Source organism: Danaus plexippus, chromosome 26, assembly GCF_018135715.1.
Source record: "Danaus plexippus chromosome 26, MEX_DaPlex, whole genome shotgun sequence".
Classification (NCBI taxonomy): domain Eukaryota; kingdom Metazoa; phylum Arthropoda; class Insecta; order Lepidoptera; family Nymphalidae; genus Danaus; species Danaus plexippus.
Genome location: NC_083554.1, coordinates 1448399 through 1464515, shown reverse-complemented (window position 1 = coordinate 1464515; position 16117 = coordinate 1448399). Strand labels below are relative to the sequence as shown.

The 16117-nt window shown below is 33.9% G+C and overlaps 1 protein-coding gene across 4 annotated transcripts in view; it reads right to left on the bottom strand.

The window, feature by feature from the left end:
- The window catches only part of LOC116774473 (E3 ubiquitin-protein ligase SH3RF3), a 30598-nt gene that overhangs the window by 2732 nt on the left and 11749 nt on the right, over nucleotides 1-16117 (bottom strand). For 2 of the 4 annotated variants that reach the window (XM_032667210.2, XM_032667212.2), the window contains exons 3-15: nucleotides 13030-13197; nucleotides 7783-7874; nucleotides 7003-7117; nucleotides 6552-6651; nucleotides 5978-6104; nucleotides 5594-5666; nucleotides 4313-5307; nucleotides 3895-4097; nucleotides 3353-3504; nucleotides 3030-3132; nucleotides 2638-2705; nucleotides 2110-2282; nucleotides 828-899 (exon numbers count right to left, since the gene is read on the bottom strand). In XM_032667210.2, coding sequence (XP_032523101.2) covers nucleotides 828-899; nucleotides 2110-2282; nucleotides 2638-2705; nucleotides 3030-3132; nucleotides 3353-3504; nucleotides 3895-4097; nucleotides 4313-5307; nucleotides 5594-5666; nucleotides 5978-6104; nucleotides 6552-6651; nucleotides 7003-7117; nucleotides 7783-7874; nucleotides 13030-13197 — 2441 coding nt within the window. The remainder of the gene's footprint in view (nucleotides 1-827; nucleotides 900-2109; nucleotides 2283-2637; nucleotides 2706-3029; nucleotides 3133-3352; nucleotides 3505-3894; nucleotides 4098-4312; nucleotides 5308-5593; nucleotides 5667-5977; nucleotides 6105-6551; nucleotides 6652-7002; nucleotides 7118-7782; nucleotides 7875-13029; nucleotides 13198-16117) is intronic. The other 2 variants (XM_032667211.2, XM_061524935.1) reach the window with 1 other exon arrangement.

Here is a 16117-nt window from a genome sequence, read left to right as displayed (position 1 = left end):
TGTCTATTTCATAAATTTCGTATAATAAAATTTAGCTTACACTTAATTTGAGATAAATGTGTAATATTTGTATTCGGAATTAATAATGTTATTATTTAAATGCAACACAATTTTTATAATTATATAAAATGATCCCGAGTGCGATGAAGTAAGCGACACAAACAAATTACAAAACAAACACGATATAAAAGTGTAGCCAAAGATTTTGTCACCATTGTAGTTTTATAGTGCATGTGTGTATTACAGGTTATATATTTATATATATAATGACTATTTTAAATTATTAACATAGTCTTATCATTCTTTTGTTCAGTTCAAATAAAGTTACTTTTATGTCCATTAATAATTTATACATTTGTTTTTTAACCCTAATCGTTTTTACTGACACACGTAATTGATGACGGTGAAAGTGCGGATAAGGTAAAAAAGTATAAGTGTATTATTGTATTATATACATATATTGTTTTATATACATATATAAGCTACGAAGCTTGGATGTGTGAAAGTTTCGTGTCTATTAGGAGTGTGCATTAACAACAACACAGGCAATTTCAAAGTTGACCATTCAATGATTGTGTTTAAGTTTGGTGGTGCAAGACAACTTAATCACACATATGCACGTAAGCGTCTCGTGCACGCATTGTGCCTGTCAAGAAAGCGTTTTTGTGTGTTTGTATTTGTATATATGTGTATGTATGTATCAATGTGCTCGACATATTGCATGTTTATATGTTGTGTACTTTTGTAGTGTTTGTTTGTTGTGAGTATGAGTGTGAGTTCTAATCTGTCTCGAGGCGAGTGTGTATGTGTGTGTTGTGTGACTGTACCTGTGTAGTCGATCGTGCCGTAGACGGGCGGCGGGCAGAGCTCTCAACAGCTGCGAGGGGCACGACCCCGACCTGTCACCTCTACTGTGTACTACTCTGTGCGATTTGGTCTACGCTCTCTTGCATAACATACTATTATTATACTAAGGGATAACGAAAGGTAAACTATGTTTCTATAAGTGGTAGGAGGGATTGGCTGTGACGTCACTGGCATTAACATAATCATATTTTAACAAAATCGTCCCGTCGGTCAGTCTGTTAGATAAATTTGGGTATTTAGTACTGAATGCAATTTTAATTCTGTCATTGGTGTGCCACATTTGAGTCGATAAGCAATGTGGATTCATCTCTATATGGGAAGAATTCATGAGCCTTATCATGCCTTAAGGGGAGAAGATCCTAGCATTCAATATTTTCTATATAAATGCGTCTTCAATGTAGTTATCATTATTTAAAAGAGCGCAGGGCCCAATCGTACACGATGCAGTAACATGACAAATGAACAACAACCTTCATAATCCACAGAAATATTAACAAAAAAAACACATTAATCATCTGTGATTACAAAATATATTCTGTGGACTTTGAATTGCTTGTTACACAAAATATAATAGTACAAAACGCTAGCAACACTTTGTTTTATTAATATATTAATAAAAAAAAAAAAAAACAAAGCATTGCAACAAACATAACACAATGCAAACATGTTGTGTTAGTGGCCCGTGGAACATACATGCAGTTATGAACAGGAATGTGACACTGCCGATGTAGATGATAAATTTTAATTAATAAATAATATGTATATTATTAGTTATAAAGTCATGTCACGATCCGAATTCAATGAAAAATTACAAATGTTTTAAAAAATAAATTTGTACTTGGGACAGGGATATGATTTTTAAGAAATCCTCAATATATCATTACATTTTTAACAATAGATCCTTTTTTATTTTGTAAATCGTGTTTGTGAATTAAAATATAACTGTCATTTAATAATCCTAATGACACAATTATGTCTTCCGTAATAGATTTTTACTCTGTCTCCTAACTATATTATTTCCAACAGTAACATCATTGCTTACTTAATGATAACTGAAAGTTTAAAAGTAAATCGCATCCATGCAAAATATTGCAGTTAGCTATTTAAAAACAATATAATTTTTCTATAAAAACTGATCTATATCATATCATATCATATCCATATCATATATATTCTATCATATCATATCTATTCTATCATATCATATCGTACATATACTATCACATCATATCATATACTGACCGAACATGCACGGGATGCGGCATCAGCGAGGTCCCCGGGCCGTCGTCAAACACGGGATTGTCCATGCTGTACCCTACTGGCGGAGGAGATTTACATTTCTTCATAGCCGTGAGCCTCTTCATTAGAGAAACGCCGGTTGATAAAGATTTCTCGGCCTTCGATTTCTCTTTCGACTGAAAATATTATACGAAATTTAAATTTTATTAATATAAAATCTATTAAGATAACTTTAATCATATATTATAGATGTGAAATTATACTTTGCTTGTTAATAAACTAGTACATTTATATAAAATAGATACACTTTATATATATACATTCGCTACTTTATTTGAATGTATACGAATAATCTTTATATACTCAACGTCATTTCTATTGCAATCCTAGAATTACATACCTTGATAATGTATCGTTCAAATTTCATATATTGAACCAATAAGTAACATCAGATATAGAATTTTTTATATCTTTGACTAATTTTATCTTATTTAAATTAATATTAATAGAAAGGTTTATATAAATTCTCACCTTATCAGCTCTGGGAGTGTTCTGTTGATGTTGTATGGGTGAGCTCCATGGGTATGTTAAAGGTTGTCCTGTAAAATATGTTTCAATTTATTCCACCTTTCTATCAGTCAATACAAAATAATATTACTATTATTATTATAGTTGATAAACGTATTCTCATATATTTGTGTATAATATTATCCAATGCTGTCAAGCTCACAAAATATCAATGCTTACAATATTTATCTTGTTACGTTGGTTGGTGTAAATTTAGAAATAACTTAATTTTTACTTAAATCATATCTCCTTGTATCTATTATTATCTGTATACATTGGTATATTTTAATTATCAAAAAAGAAAATATCAAAATTACCTACTAAGTTTTAATTTATGTATAATATTTGTGTATTACCGGTGATTGTAGGGCTTGTAGCGCGTGGTGGAGCGTCAGGCGGTGCCAAGACATTGGAGGGGCCTTGAGAACACGGCGCTGGTTTCGCCGATGACGTCACAGACTACAAACATACATACATTTGATATAAATTCTTTCTAAAGAATTTTCTTCTATAAAATTATGACATTATTGTATGTAAAAAACTATTATGTTCTTGACTGTCATCATCAGTGATGGAAAAAAGGTCGTATTTAATATGAAGAACTATTTATTCGTGAATGAACATTACACAAAGTGCCATACATATAGAGGTGAAGTTGTATATTGAACGTAAGTGTAACCTTCTCATGTCGGGGTCGTGTGGTGGTGGGGGTGGTGGTAGTGGCAGCCAGCGGAGCCACATAGTTCCCGGGGAACACGCCCCCACGACAGGATCGCTCGCAGCAACCTTTGTACCACCCGTCGCGACAACGTTCCGATACAGTATATATACCTGAAATAATTTATGTATAGACATATATATAGATGAAAAATTATTACTCACGCTTTTGTTATTTTGAACGCACGCAAAACAGCCGCTATCAGAGGCGTGGCTGTTATGACGTCATTAGTTACGTAGGGGTGTCGCTTGATAATGGATATGATTGAGAGACCAAGATCTACTGGTTTCGGTGTAACATCGGGATTGATGGACGAACAAATAATTATATTTCTCTATTTTATTTATTGATAGTTACACCATCAATAGAAATAACTGTTTTGTTATGTATGGTGTATTTGGTTCTATAGGGTGTGAGGGTATTTTTAAGATTTGTTCAAAGTGTATATACATATATATACTGAGTTACCTATATGATGAAGTAGGTTAAATTGTAATACCAACCTCCTTTCTTTAACTCTAATTCGTCCGGTTTCTGCGGCTTGTAAGGGTATAGCGCTATGTAGGCGGCGGGTAGGGGACGCTCGTTGCTTCTAGATCTTCGTCTCCGTCTCTCTCTTTCTCTCTCTGTTCTATCTCTATCTCTCTCCGGCCTCTCTCGTTCCGTTGTATCTAGAAGACTCGTAGCTAGAATCTCAGCTGAATGCCTGAAATGTAATAAAGTTGTAAATTTATTATAAAAACATTACTTAAAAATAAAATAATCCTAATGAAGAAGAACGTTAACTATTTAAATTTTTGCTATAATCTATAACTGTTTTGTCGGTTTATAGAATAAAATGAAATCGTGTCATTTTAGTACGCAAGTAAAAACAGAATAAAACTAAAGGATAATTAATTAAACTCATCTGTGTAACGTTACCTGTTTGGTGTATGGTTCCCTTGTAAATGTGACGATGGGGTCAAACTGTGTCTCTTTTCCCTCTCTTTATGGTGTCCTCTGACCATGTGGTTTCCTTCCTTATGGGACGGGGATAAGGCGGCTTGCAGACCTAGACCGAAAGTAAGTAAGGAGTCTGGACCGCTAGACCGAGTCTGAATATTTTTCGACGACGATGGAATTTCTAGTCTCGAAGGTTCATTATTGCTGGCAGCCTCGTGGTTTTCGACTTGATTTGGCAATGAATTACTCCCATTGCATGCAGTCGACTGTGGACCCTCTGAAGGCAGGCTGACATTCAGCGACGTATTAGTCGCTGTGGAACTTTCGTTCAGACTCAGCACTCCAATGGAAGCGTTTAGTGAATCCTGAGTTTCGTTAGTTTCATTTTGGCCGTTATTACATGGTGTTACGGTTGAATTCCGCTCTGTGTTATTGTCCGGCGAGCTCGGCAGACTCGGTTCGGCGCTCTCACAGGTGCTGGTGTTCGAGCTCGTGTTCGGTGTGTTCGTCGAACTGCCGCCAACGTTACCAGACGGTGTGACACTGGAACTCGAATCGGAGCTGACGTTATTGAAACTTGCCACCGGAAACTGTTCCGCCCTAACATTCTGATACGTCATTTCCATTTTCGGGTTCACGTAGTTATCAAATTTCGCCGCTCGCAGTCTATCGTAGTTCTCACCTATACGCGGTACACTTTGGACTTGTATGGTCTGGTGGGGTTTGCTCATGTTGATGAAATGGTTTATCATGTCTATGGGGTTCTTTGTCTGTTCTATGATGTTCCTGGGTACTGCGGAGATCAGGCCGATGTTGCTCACTTGGTTCACTTGCTGTGGTACGAGGATAGATTGCTGTGCCATGGCTTGATGGTAGTTGGGATGGGATTGACTCATGGTAGCTATATTCTGATAGTTCCCTTGACCAGCCGCCGTCGGTGTCGACATCGTCATCTGCTGATATCTGTGCGGATGCTGAAAATGTCATAGTATTTTTTATTCATAAGGAATATTATAAACCATATCATTAGAAAAACCATAAATATTATATTCCAGATATAAGAAAATTTTGCATTTATTTATAATTTGTGCTTTTTCTCAAACAAAAAAAATATATTGAGATGAAAATGCTCACAATATTCAACTTATTATCTATTTGACAAACAAAAAGTTAAAATATAGAGGTCATTGTATTATAATTAGTTAAATGAACCATAGTAGTTCAGAAGTCACAACAAACAGATTGACAATACAAACATACATGGTATCTGTGTTCAGAGTGTCCAGCCCTGGAGTGATCAGGGATAGGAGGAACAGGCCGGTTCAATGAAGTGCTGGAAAAAATATGATTAATGATTAAAACAATATTACATATGAATTAAAATTTATATTATTGCCATAAGAGGGTAGGAGAGGGTTCGTAACGTAGATTTTCGGAGTGTGTTTAAATCTTTCTTTCATGTTATATTCAGTTTTCATTTCACGATGAGCTTAAATCGAGATAGTTGAAAGTTAATACTTTAAAAATTGTTTTTAGTTTTGTGTAAACTTAATAAATTTATAGTGAAATTGTATTGACTATTATTTTTAAAAAAAGTCATATCCGATCTTGTTTCTAAGAATGTTTGTATGTATGTGTATTTACTTGTTCATAAGGAGCCTGGCCGCGTGATTCAGTTCTACAAAAGCTATAGGGAAGATGCCGACCCTCTGTTCCAGTCTACCTTCAGCCCAGTTCTCATCAACTCTTCGATGAACTGTTATTATTGCACCTGGAATATGAAAAATACATACAATATAGTAAAAGGAATATTTAAGAATAGATATAAGAAAAATGTTAGCTCAAATTTTAGTACAACAGTAATCCAGTCGCATGTATTCCAGAGATTAAATAAAGCATACATTATATTCTATAATGAAATGTTTTAACTCGATATAAAAGCTTTAAAATGCTTTGTAATAGAAATGTTCAGAACATATACTATTTGAAATATATGAAGGTACGTATGTATATATCCATAATATAAATGTATATGAATTATTAAGATTTTCTGTACATATAAAATTAATTATAACTATTTTTTTTTTATAAACTATAAATTAATAGTAATCTCGTCTGCCCGTGAGCACGGTTGCTGCAAAGTAACCGAAACGTCGGGAGTATGTAGTTGCAAAATAATAAGAAACGTATAATAATTAAAAGTAATATTTTAAGACACCTTTATCGAAGGCCAGACAGCCTTCTTCGTCGGGAGCCGACATCCGGAAGTCGTAGAGAGCCTTGCACAGCGCCGACGGTACCGGGAGTGGTACCACCACCTGGAACGTTAAACATACATTATTAAGAAAAAATTGTTTATTTACAACAATGATTTTAAATGTTAAGTTGAGCTATAATTGAATTTATATTTAAATAGACAACATAAAATAAAAAATTCATAGACACGAGCGCAATTGAACCAGCTGCCCTTATAATATGGCAATATATACAGCAACTACAAAACAAATATTAAGACAGACATGGTATATATAATCTTTTCTTACATGATAGTTTTGATTCAAGAGTTCAAATGTATAAGTGGAACAAACTATGTCTCCTTACAGACTACTAATATTACATATGATTGGAATGAAATGTGTTATTTAATATATGTGTGTATGTTTGTATACCTGTACATATGTAATAGGGAACATGCCAGTCCTTCCAGAACATTCCCCGTGGTACCAGAACGTATCCAACTTCTTCTGAAGCAATATAGTCTCGCCTTTCTTGAATGACAGATCACTGGGAACATCGACAACATTGAATAAATGAATTAATTAATAAATAAACAAACTCAAATAAATTATGACACATTGTATATAATTGTTTATAAACAGCGCTTATGATAATATTATAAATTATAATAGCCATTTATCATATTTGTGATAATAATTTATTGTGTAAAGTTATAACATACAGTCACATATCGTTGTGTTATCTGTTATTGTCTTCTCTGTGTACACCTTAAAAATTATATATGTGCATAAGGCTGTATATTATATACTAGTTTTCGACTGCGATTTTGTCAGCTTGGTATTTTGCTTTAGGTTCAGAGAGAAAAGTATATAGTACGTAAAACAACAGATACGGCCAACCATCAGCGCCATCTATATCGTGCGTCACGTGACGTCATATAGAGTACGACTGTTGTGTGTATATCCTTAAGTAAGTACGCGAATGAAGAGACAACCCACAGCCTATGTCCTGTCCTGATATCAGAGCTACATTATTGTAAAGTTTCACCAAAATCATTCAACCGATTTCCGCGTTTAAGTGCAACAAACACTCACACAGACATCTACAAATCCTCACAAAGTTTCGCATTTTTGGCACTTTTAGGATTAAATTGCCTTTCATATAGTAAAATTAGTTTAGAATAAAAAAATACTATACTTCTATATACATACCCTGGTTCTTTTGAGACGAAATCATATAGAGCACGGCCGTGGGGCGGGGGCTGTCTGTTCGCACGGGCTGACTGATGTACTACTGACGCAGCCTTTAATATAAAAACAAAAAAATTATATATGAAAAGATATTTTTTATATAAAGAAAATACAGATTATTAATAAAATTTTATCTGTTCACTAAAAAAATAACATATTGATACTTTTTAGTACTTGCTCATTATGTTGCAAAAGCCTTATGCTTTTCTATTTTAATATTTAAATTTTTTTTTTCGTATATAGCTTCATTAAAACAGTTAAATTTTTGATGTGATCTTTTTTATTTTAAATTTAATACATTTTTAGACTTTTAATAATACCAATTACACAACATAAATTAAAACATTGTAAACATAGGAAAAGCACATTAATATTTATAATAAAACAACGCTATTTAGTGCAGAGCAGAACTAACGTTTTTTTTTAAAGTAGTTTTGACGTTAACTAAACCATCACAGATGGCAGCACAAGTTCACAGATAACATTTTAGATATTACTTTTCTACACCCCCACTATATCTAACAATGTTATATTGATAAAAATCAGTATAATGAACAATTATTAACTTTAACATATGTGCTGAACCCCCAACTTATCCAATAAATAATAATGCTTATTAGAGCACAAGCTCTTTGTAAGTAAGTCAGCTGGCATCTCAGCTGATGGTAAATATTTAACATTCACAATATTATTATTTACACATTCTCTAGAAAAATGATAACGTATGTCAATGTGTTTGCTTCTCTTATGAAAGATTGGATTTTGAGTTAACTTTAATGCACTCTGGTTATCATTATATAATTCAATAGTGTACTTCTTATTAGTTATTTCAAACTGTAAATTTCTTAAATAAAGAGATTCCTTACATGCTTCAGTTAAAGCCATGTACTCGGCTTCACTGCTTGATAAAGCCACGGTCTTCTGTTTCTTTGTCTCCCAAGAAATTACACAACCTGACAAAGTGAAACAGAAACCCGTGTAGGATCTTCTATCAATAGTGTTCCCACCCCAATCAGCATCTACAAATCCTTCAATGACAGAGTTCCCATCTGCAGAAAATTTTAAACCATAATGTTTGGTCAATTTTAAATATCGCAATATGCGTTTTACATATGAACAATGCTGTTTGGTATAGGAATTATTAAATTGACTTAAAAAGCTAACTGCAAATGCAATGTCTGGCCTTGTAAGAACCGCTAAATACATTAAAGAACCTATCATTTGTTGATAAGGAAACAATAACTTATCTACATTATTCTCATCTTTAGATGCATGTAACTTAGTCTCCATTGGAGTTTGAACAGTTTTACATTGACTCATTTTGAATTTAAGTAACAGCTGATCAATATAATCTTCCTGACTTATTGATATTGTTTTCTCACATTTATTTACTTTTACATTTACTCCAAGACATTTCTTGATTTCACCTAAATCTTTAATTTTAAAATTGTCAGATAAAACATCTTTTAAGTGCTTAGTAGCTATAATATCATTTGAAAAAATGAAGAAATCGTCGACATACAGAGTAACAATAGTTTTTAACTTATCCTGTGTTTTCAAAAACATACAAGGTTCTATCTTAGATTTAACAAAGCCAATTTTTAAAAGACATTCCTCTACTCTCTTGTACCATACTCTTGAAGACTGTTTTAAACCATACATAGATTTCTTTAATTTAAGAACTTGACCTTTCTCTACTTTCTCAGAAAAACCTTCAGGTATTTGTATATAAATGTCTTCTTCAAGAATTCCATACAAGAAAGCAGTTGTCACATCAAGATGTGTTATATCAAGATTAAGTTGAACAGACAGAGCAAATAAAAGCCGCAATGTGGTATGCCTCACTACAGGTGAGAAAGTGTCAGTATAGTCCACACCTTGAACTTGTGAAAAACCTTTCGCCACTAAACGCGCACGAAACCGAATGTTATTATCACAATCATATTTTTTACGTAACACCCACTTGCACTTTACAACTCTAACATCTTGAGGAGGATTGCTAATCTCCCATGCATCATTCTCTTTGAAACTTTGTAACTCTTCAGCCATAGCTATTTTCCACTGTTCTTTTTCAGGTCCGGCTAAGGCATCCTGAAGAGACAATCCTGTCACATCATCATATGTGCTCTCACCAGCACAAAAATTTGAACATTTGAACCTGTCTGGTTGCTTCCTCTCTCGTGTAGGTCTTTGAGGTCTAATCTGCGGGATATCTTCAGCTTCAGAATCACTAGGTTTATATGTCTCATCAACCACATCCAGAAATGTGTCCTCTGAGCTATCTGTGTGGTCAGATTCCGAGTTTGGTTCATCTATATTAACTTCTTCTTCCCCCACTGAATCAAAACTCTGAGAGGAAACTTCCATCTGACATTCAGATTTTGATTCCTGCTCTATTATAACCACATCTCTACTAGTCAATATTTTCTTTGTTTCTGGGTTATACAGCCTGTATCCCTTTATGTTTTCTGGATATCCAAGGAGAATGCATTTTTCTGACTTCTTGTCCCATTTCTTGCGCTTCTCTTTAGCTACATGGACCATTGCAGTACTACCGAAGATTCTGATATGGCTTATGTCGGGCTGACAGCCAGTCCATATCTCATACGGTGTCTTATTACCCAATGCTGCAGCCACGCTTCGATTCTGTAGATATACTGCCGTGTTAGTAGCCTCACCCCAGAATTCTTTCCCTAGGTTGGCATCAAGAGTAAGCATCTTGCCTTTTCAACAATAGTACGATTGAATCGCTCACATAATCCATTTTGCTGCGGTGTGTATGGATTACTTTTTTGGTGTATTATGCCAGCACCTTTTAAATAATTGTCAAACTCTTTATTACAGTATTCTAATCCATTATCACTCCTTAATACTTTGATTGTCTTCTTAGTTTGATTTTCCACCTGGGCTTTGAATTCTTTGAAACACCTCAAAGCCTCATTCTTGTGTTTTAGAAAATAAACAAACACCATTCGACTACAATCATCGACAAACAACAAGAAGTATTTGGATCCTCCTATGGATATATTTTCCATAGGCCCACAGATATCTGTATGGACTATATCTAATAGGTCACTGCTTCTCTGATTGATACTCTTGAAAGGTAACCGACACTGTTTGCCTTCGCAACATGTATCACATGAAGATTTACCAATATCCACTTTTTCATCAAAAGACATACCCTGTACTGCAGTCTTCATCTGATTCAGGTAGTCTTTATTAATGTGTCCTAATCTGCGATGCCATGTAACACCTGATACAACTGATGCAGCCAAATGTTCCTGGTTTTGTAAGTTTACTTTGTACACTCCATTTTCTAGTAATGCTGTTGCTACTAACTTATTATTTTTGTTATATACCGAGCAACTACTATCAGAAAAAGATACCTTGTTTCCTTTGCTTATGAGTTGGCTGACTGATAGCAAGTTAGTCGCCAGACTTGGAACACAATAAACGTCTTCAACCATAATTTCGTAATCAATATCACCAGTTGTAGTTATAATTTTCACATCGCCAGAACACAAAACTGACAACTTTTCACTGTTCGCAACGATAATTTCCTGTTTCTGATCATACGACGCATTCATAACCAAACTTTCATTTGCCGTAAGGTGTACACTGGCTCCAGAGTCAATATACCATGCATTTTTACTGAAATTCCCGCTTAGGAACACAGCACTAAACGCATTAGACTGCATTCGGGGTTTTTCCTTGAAGTTCGACGCGTTATTTTCGTTATTAGTACATTGATTTCTATAATGGCCTTTTTGTTTACATCTGTAACATGTCACGTTTGACTTTGACGTATCGGCAGTGCTACCAACATTGACATTTTTTCTTGACGCCATTTTATTTTTCTTGTACTTAGAATTCGAACGAGCTGCGAACGCGCCGCCAACTTCATCACGTTCCTCTATGGTTGACTCCATGTCTAACAATTTCGATTTGATAGAATCAGCCGTTATGCTAATGCCTGAATGCTCAATTGCCATGATCATCGGTGAAAATCGATCCGGCAATCCTGCTAATAACAATGAGCCTGTCCACTGGTCATTTATTTCAAAACCCGTGCCACTTAATTTTTGAGCCGTGTCAATAATTTGAGTCACGTAGGACGTCATTGAACTGCAGTTTTCCAATCTTATCGAAATTAGATTTCGTAACAGATTTATCCTTCTTGAAAAACCGTTGTCATCGAATAACTGTTGTAGTTTATCCCAGAGTTCTTTCGTTGTTCTTACACTTTTCACATGTACAAACAAAGACGGGTCGATTGTCATAATCAATTTTGCTCGAGTTTTCTCGTCGTCTGCAGCTCCTACTACAGCTCCTTCTGGCTTTACACAATGTTTCATGCCTTCAAGGATTAGGAAATTCTCTGCCGCGAAGCTCCACTCGCTGTAATTTTCCCGCCCGCGTAATTTGGGTACATTTACCAAGTAGTTTGCCGCCATCGTAATTCTGAATAAAATACTTTTATTTCACGAATGTCCAGCCAATCTACACAACACAGTGTAAACGCGTGTCGAAACAGTCTTTTTAACACTCGTACCGTGACGAAATACTTGTTAAAACACTACTTTTCATTAATTTTCTGGGCCCATAACCTATAATAAAACAACGCTATTTAGTGCAGAGCAGAACTAACGTTTTTTTTTAAAGTAGTTTTGACGTTAACTAAACCATCACAGATGGCAGCACAAGTTCACAGATAACATTTTAGATATTACTTTTCTACAATATTCTTACATATATGTGTGTGTCTGCATGTTGTACATGTTTGCGCGTGTGTGTGTGTGTACCTTTCATACATTTTTATTGTACTTATTAAACAAAGGAAATGTTCAGAGCTACCATGTCATCTACTAGGAGCGTCCTAGTGTGCAACTATGTGACTGTATTCACAGTAACTTATTTTGATATATTGATCCATTGTTCATCGACGAAGTTCTTGATGACAATTTGAAATCTTACATGTACACTAATATCTTAGGTGACACTAATATTTATAAACATAAATGTCAAACACAGAACATTATTTTTTTGTAATCGTTAAAAAAAAGACATATTAATTTACATAAAGCTTTTTTACCAGATCCTCCACATAAAGATATATTAAAACAAATCTTTTTCGAAATCGATTAAATAGAGTATCTTATTCAAAGTCTGAATTTAATAATATTTTTAACCGTCTTCTGTTGTCTATACCTGTGCGTGTGTGCCCTTATTTCTGGCCGAGCTGGTTTTCCTTGGTGCGTTCTTCATGCCCTCGAGGATCCTCATCAGCAGCACGTTCGGAGGCAGCTCCTCCACCCGAGCCTCCACCAGCACGCGGCATTCTGGACAACGCAGCTCCTTGTGAGACTCTACTATCACCTGGAATACAAAAAAACATATAGTTATTTACAGAATACCGACAGAATTATGAACGAAGGGCAAAATTGTAGCCCATATATTATTTTTTATGACAAAGGGAGCAAACGGGCAGACGGCCTACCTGATGGAGATAGTACTGTCGCCCTTGACATTTGCAACTTGGGTTTGCGGATATGTTGCCACCCTTATCTGGGGAAGAGGGAGAGGAAAGGGTGGGATAAGGGAAAGTAAGGTAATTTGACCACAGCTGTGTTCTAACATTTACATGCTGAACTATATTACTGACCAAAGTCACATCAATGTACGCTCGTTATCTTTGCGTAAAAGAGCAACAAAACTCCATAGATTTTTACAAGTCACAGACCTTTGCATTTATAATATTAATGGGATTTAAAATAATGCAAGCTAATCAACGTAGGTGTATAAAATAAAACTATAGTCCAACTATTAAAATTATATAATTAATACGCAAAACTCGAAGTGAAGTTAATGTACGCTTATCGCAAGTGTGTATCGTTATTCCTTACACTCTCTACAGAGCGTTTAGAGTTTCCATTCACAAATATTCACACATTATAGTATAAACGTAAGCTATTGATTTTAAAACGAACAACGCCTCGTATGTAGTGTGACTATAAAAACTTAACATAAGCATATTATTATCAAAGGTGAAAAAACTTATAACATTCATCGTCTTTTCCATATTGTTGAATTTTCTTCGAGCTTTACAAAATTATTTTCTAAACCGAAGCGAAGGTAAATTCAAGTCTTAATTAAATTTAAATTAAATTTTGTTGAGTTAACATTTTGCAACAGATTTTTAACATTTCGATTGACGTTTAAAAATTCACAATAAGCTAAAATTTATGATTTATATCAATTAAAAATATTATTTTCGAAATATCTATCAAAAACACAACAATACAAGCACATTCATATATTTAATTTTAAGCACATTCAAATTCAAGTATTTGAATGTCCACAGATAAAAAATATTTCCGTCTCGTATGTTAAAAAATATTTAATGGATAAAAACAGTTCAAAGGTCAAGTTGTACTTGAAAGGTCGTCTCCCAAAGCTAGCAGTCAAAGGGTGCAAGCAACTCTGAATTGGTTGACTTGTTGGAAGCATGATCCAGCACCAGACAACACTAAAATGTTATACTCATCTGTTTCATTTTAAGAGAATTCGTTTTTCATTTTAGCATACACGTTGGGATTGCATACATTTCATCAGCCTGTATAGTAAGTATACCGTGTAAATTCTGACATTTATGATACAAAGAAGCAATTTTTATTTTGAAATTTATATGTTAATTTAAGTAGTAGTTTAAAATTGCTTTATTTAGTCAATTTCTTTGGCACGTTCACAGTGTTGCTCGTATCTTTAGAAAAGGAAACATTGAATATAATTTTCGTAAGAAATCCCAATAGATGGCACTTCTGATCAGCGTGACGGTTAAATACAAAGAATTCTGAAACAGGAGTCCTGACAGGATAGTTTATTTAGCAAAGCAAACGTAACGTGATATTTGTGTGGTTGCAAGTTCGAACCTAGTTGTGGCGATGAACTTTCATTATATATTTCATAACTTAAATTTTAATAAGTTGTAACAGTCGCCTACATATATATATATATATATATATATATATATATATATATATATATATATCAACAAGACGAATTTTGCATTGTATTTCATTTTAAAATCATAAGTGTTTTATTGAAAATAATTATACTATATTTCTATAACTAAAATAAATCTACATTTCAGCTATATGCTATATGTATGTATAGTGATATTTTAATACAAGCCCATCAATGTTGGAATACAAAACTATCCTCGCCTCGAGTGTATCGTCCGAATAAAGTTCCAATATCGATCTCAAATGTCCCAGTTAACGGTTAGTTTATTTTTAGTCGACATAAAATTTACTTGCTCATTGTCTTGTTTGTTTCATATTAAATCTAAATATTAGTAAAGGATAATTATTTTATTTGTAACGTTTCATTATATGTACATATAATGAAACTATCAATTCCTTGGATATTCCCACACTTTTTCCCCTTTGTATTATATGCTGGAACGAAAAAAATATAAACTTTGAATCATTCATTATTGTCATATATAATATAGTATGCGTGACTGTTAGAATCCTATTAAAATACTCTCAGTAAATTTGACTTGGATTTAGTACAAAAATAATTCCAAAGATCAAAGTAATAATTACTTTTACTATTTACTTTATAATATAATTTTAGTGCCATATTTTTAACTTATAATTTTATATACCACCATTAAATGCACTGTCGACTGTACGAGTGTATTAGAAACGTGCTAAAGTACATCGACATTGACGTATCAATAAGATGTTTTGGCATTTTGACCAAATCACTAGTTTTCCAAAAAGTCCAATAGTTTTTTTTTTCGATGGCAACATACCATCTTTTAAAATTTCACTATACGAAAATTTTTGTGTCACACTTTTCAGCGGTAATGATTTTTGTAAAAAAAATATTACCTAACTCAAAACATTATCTGACAAAAATCTCAGATAAAACTGATCATCAGTGTATGCCTAGTCCGAGTTGGCTTCGTCACTACCTACATACGGAGCGTTTAATAGTTTTTCATTCACAAATTACCTCGCAGTATTAACGGAGGTTACGGAATGAGAAACGGGAAACGTTACGTATGTATGTAATGTGACGATACCGACTTGGACTAAGCATGCTGATATATTTTATCCAATCTAAATGTTTATTCAGATAGTCCATACTTTCTTCAGAATCGAAGCTTATCATTATAATTTAATCAATTATCTTATCTCTTATCAGCAACCTTTATCGCACTGGGTTAAGGTTGCCAATATAAACTTTTAGCGCGATAAAGTATGCCCCTGAAATAGAAAAATAATTT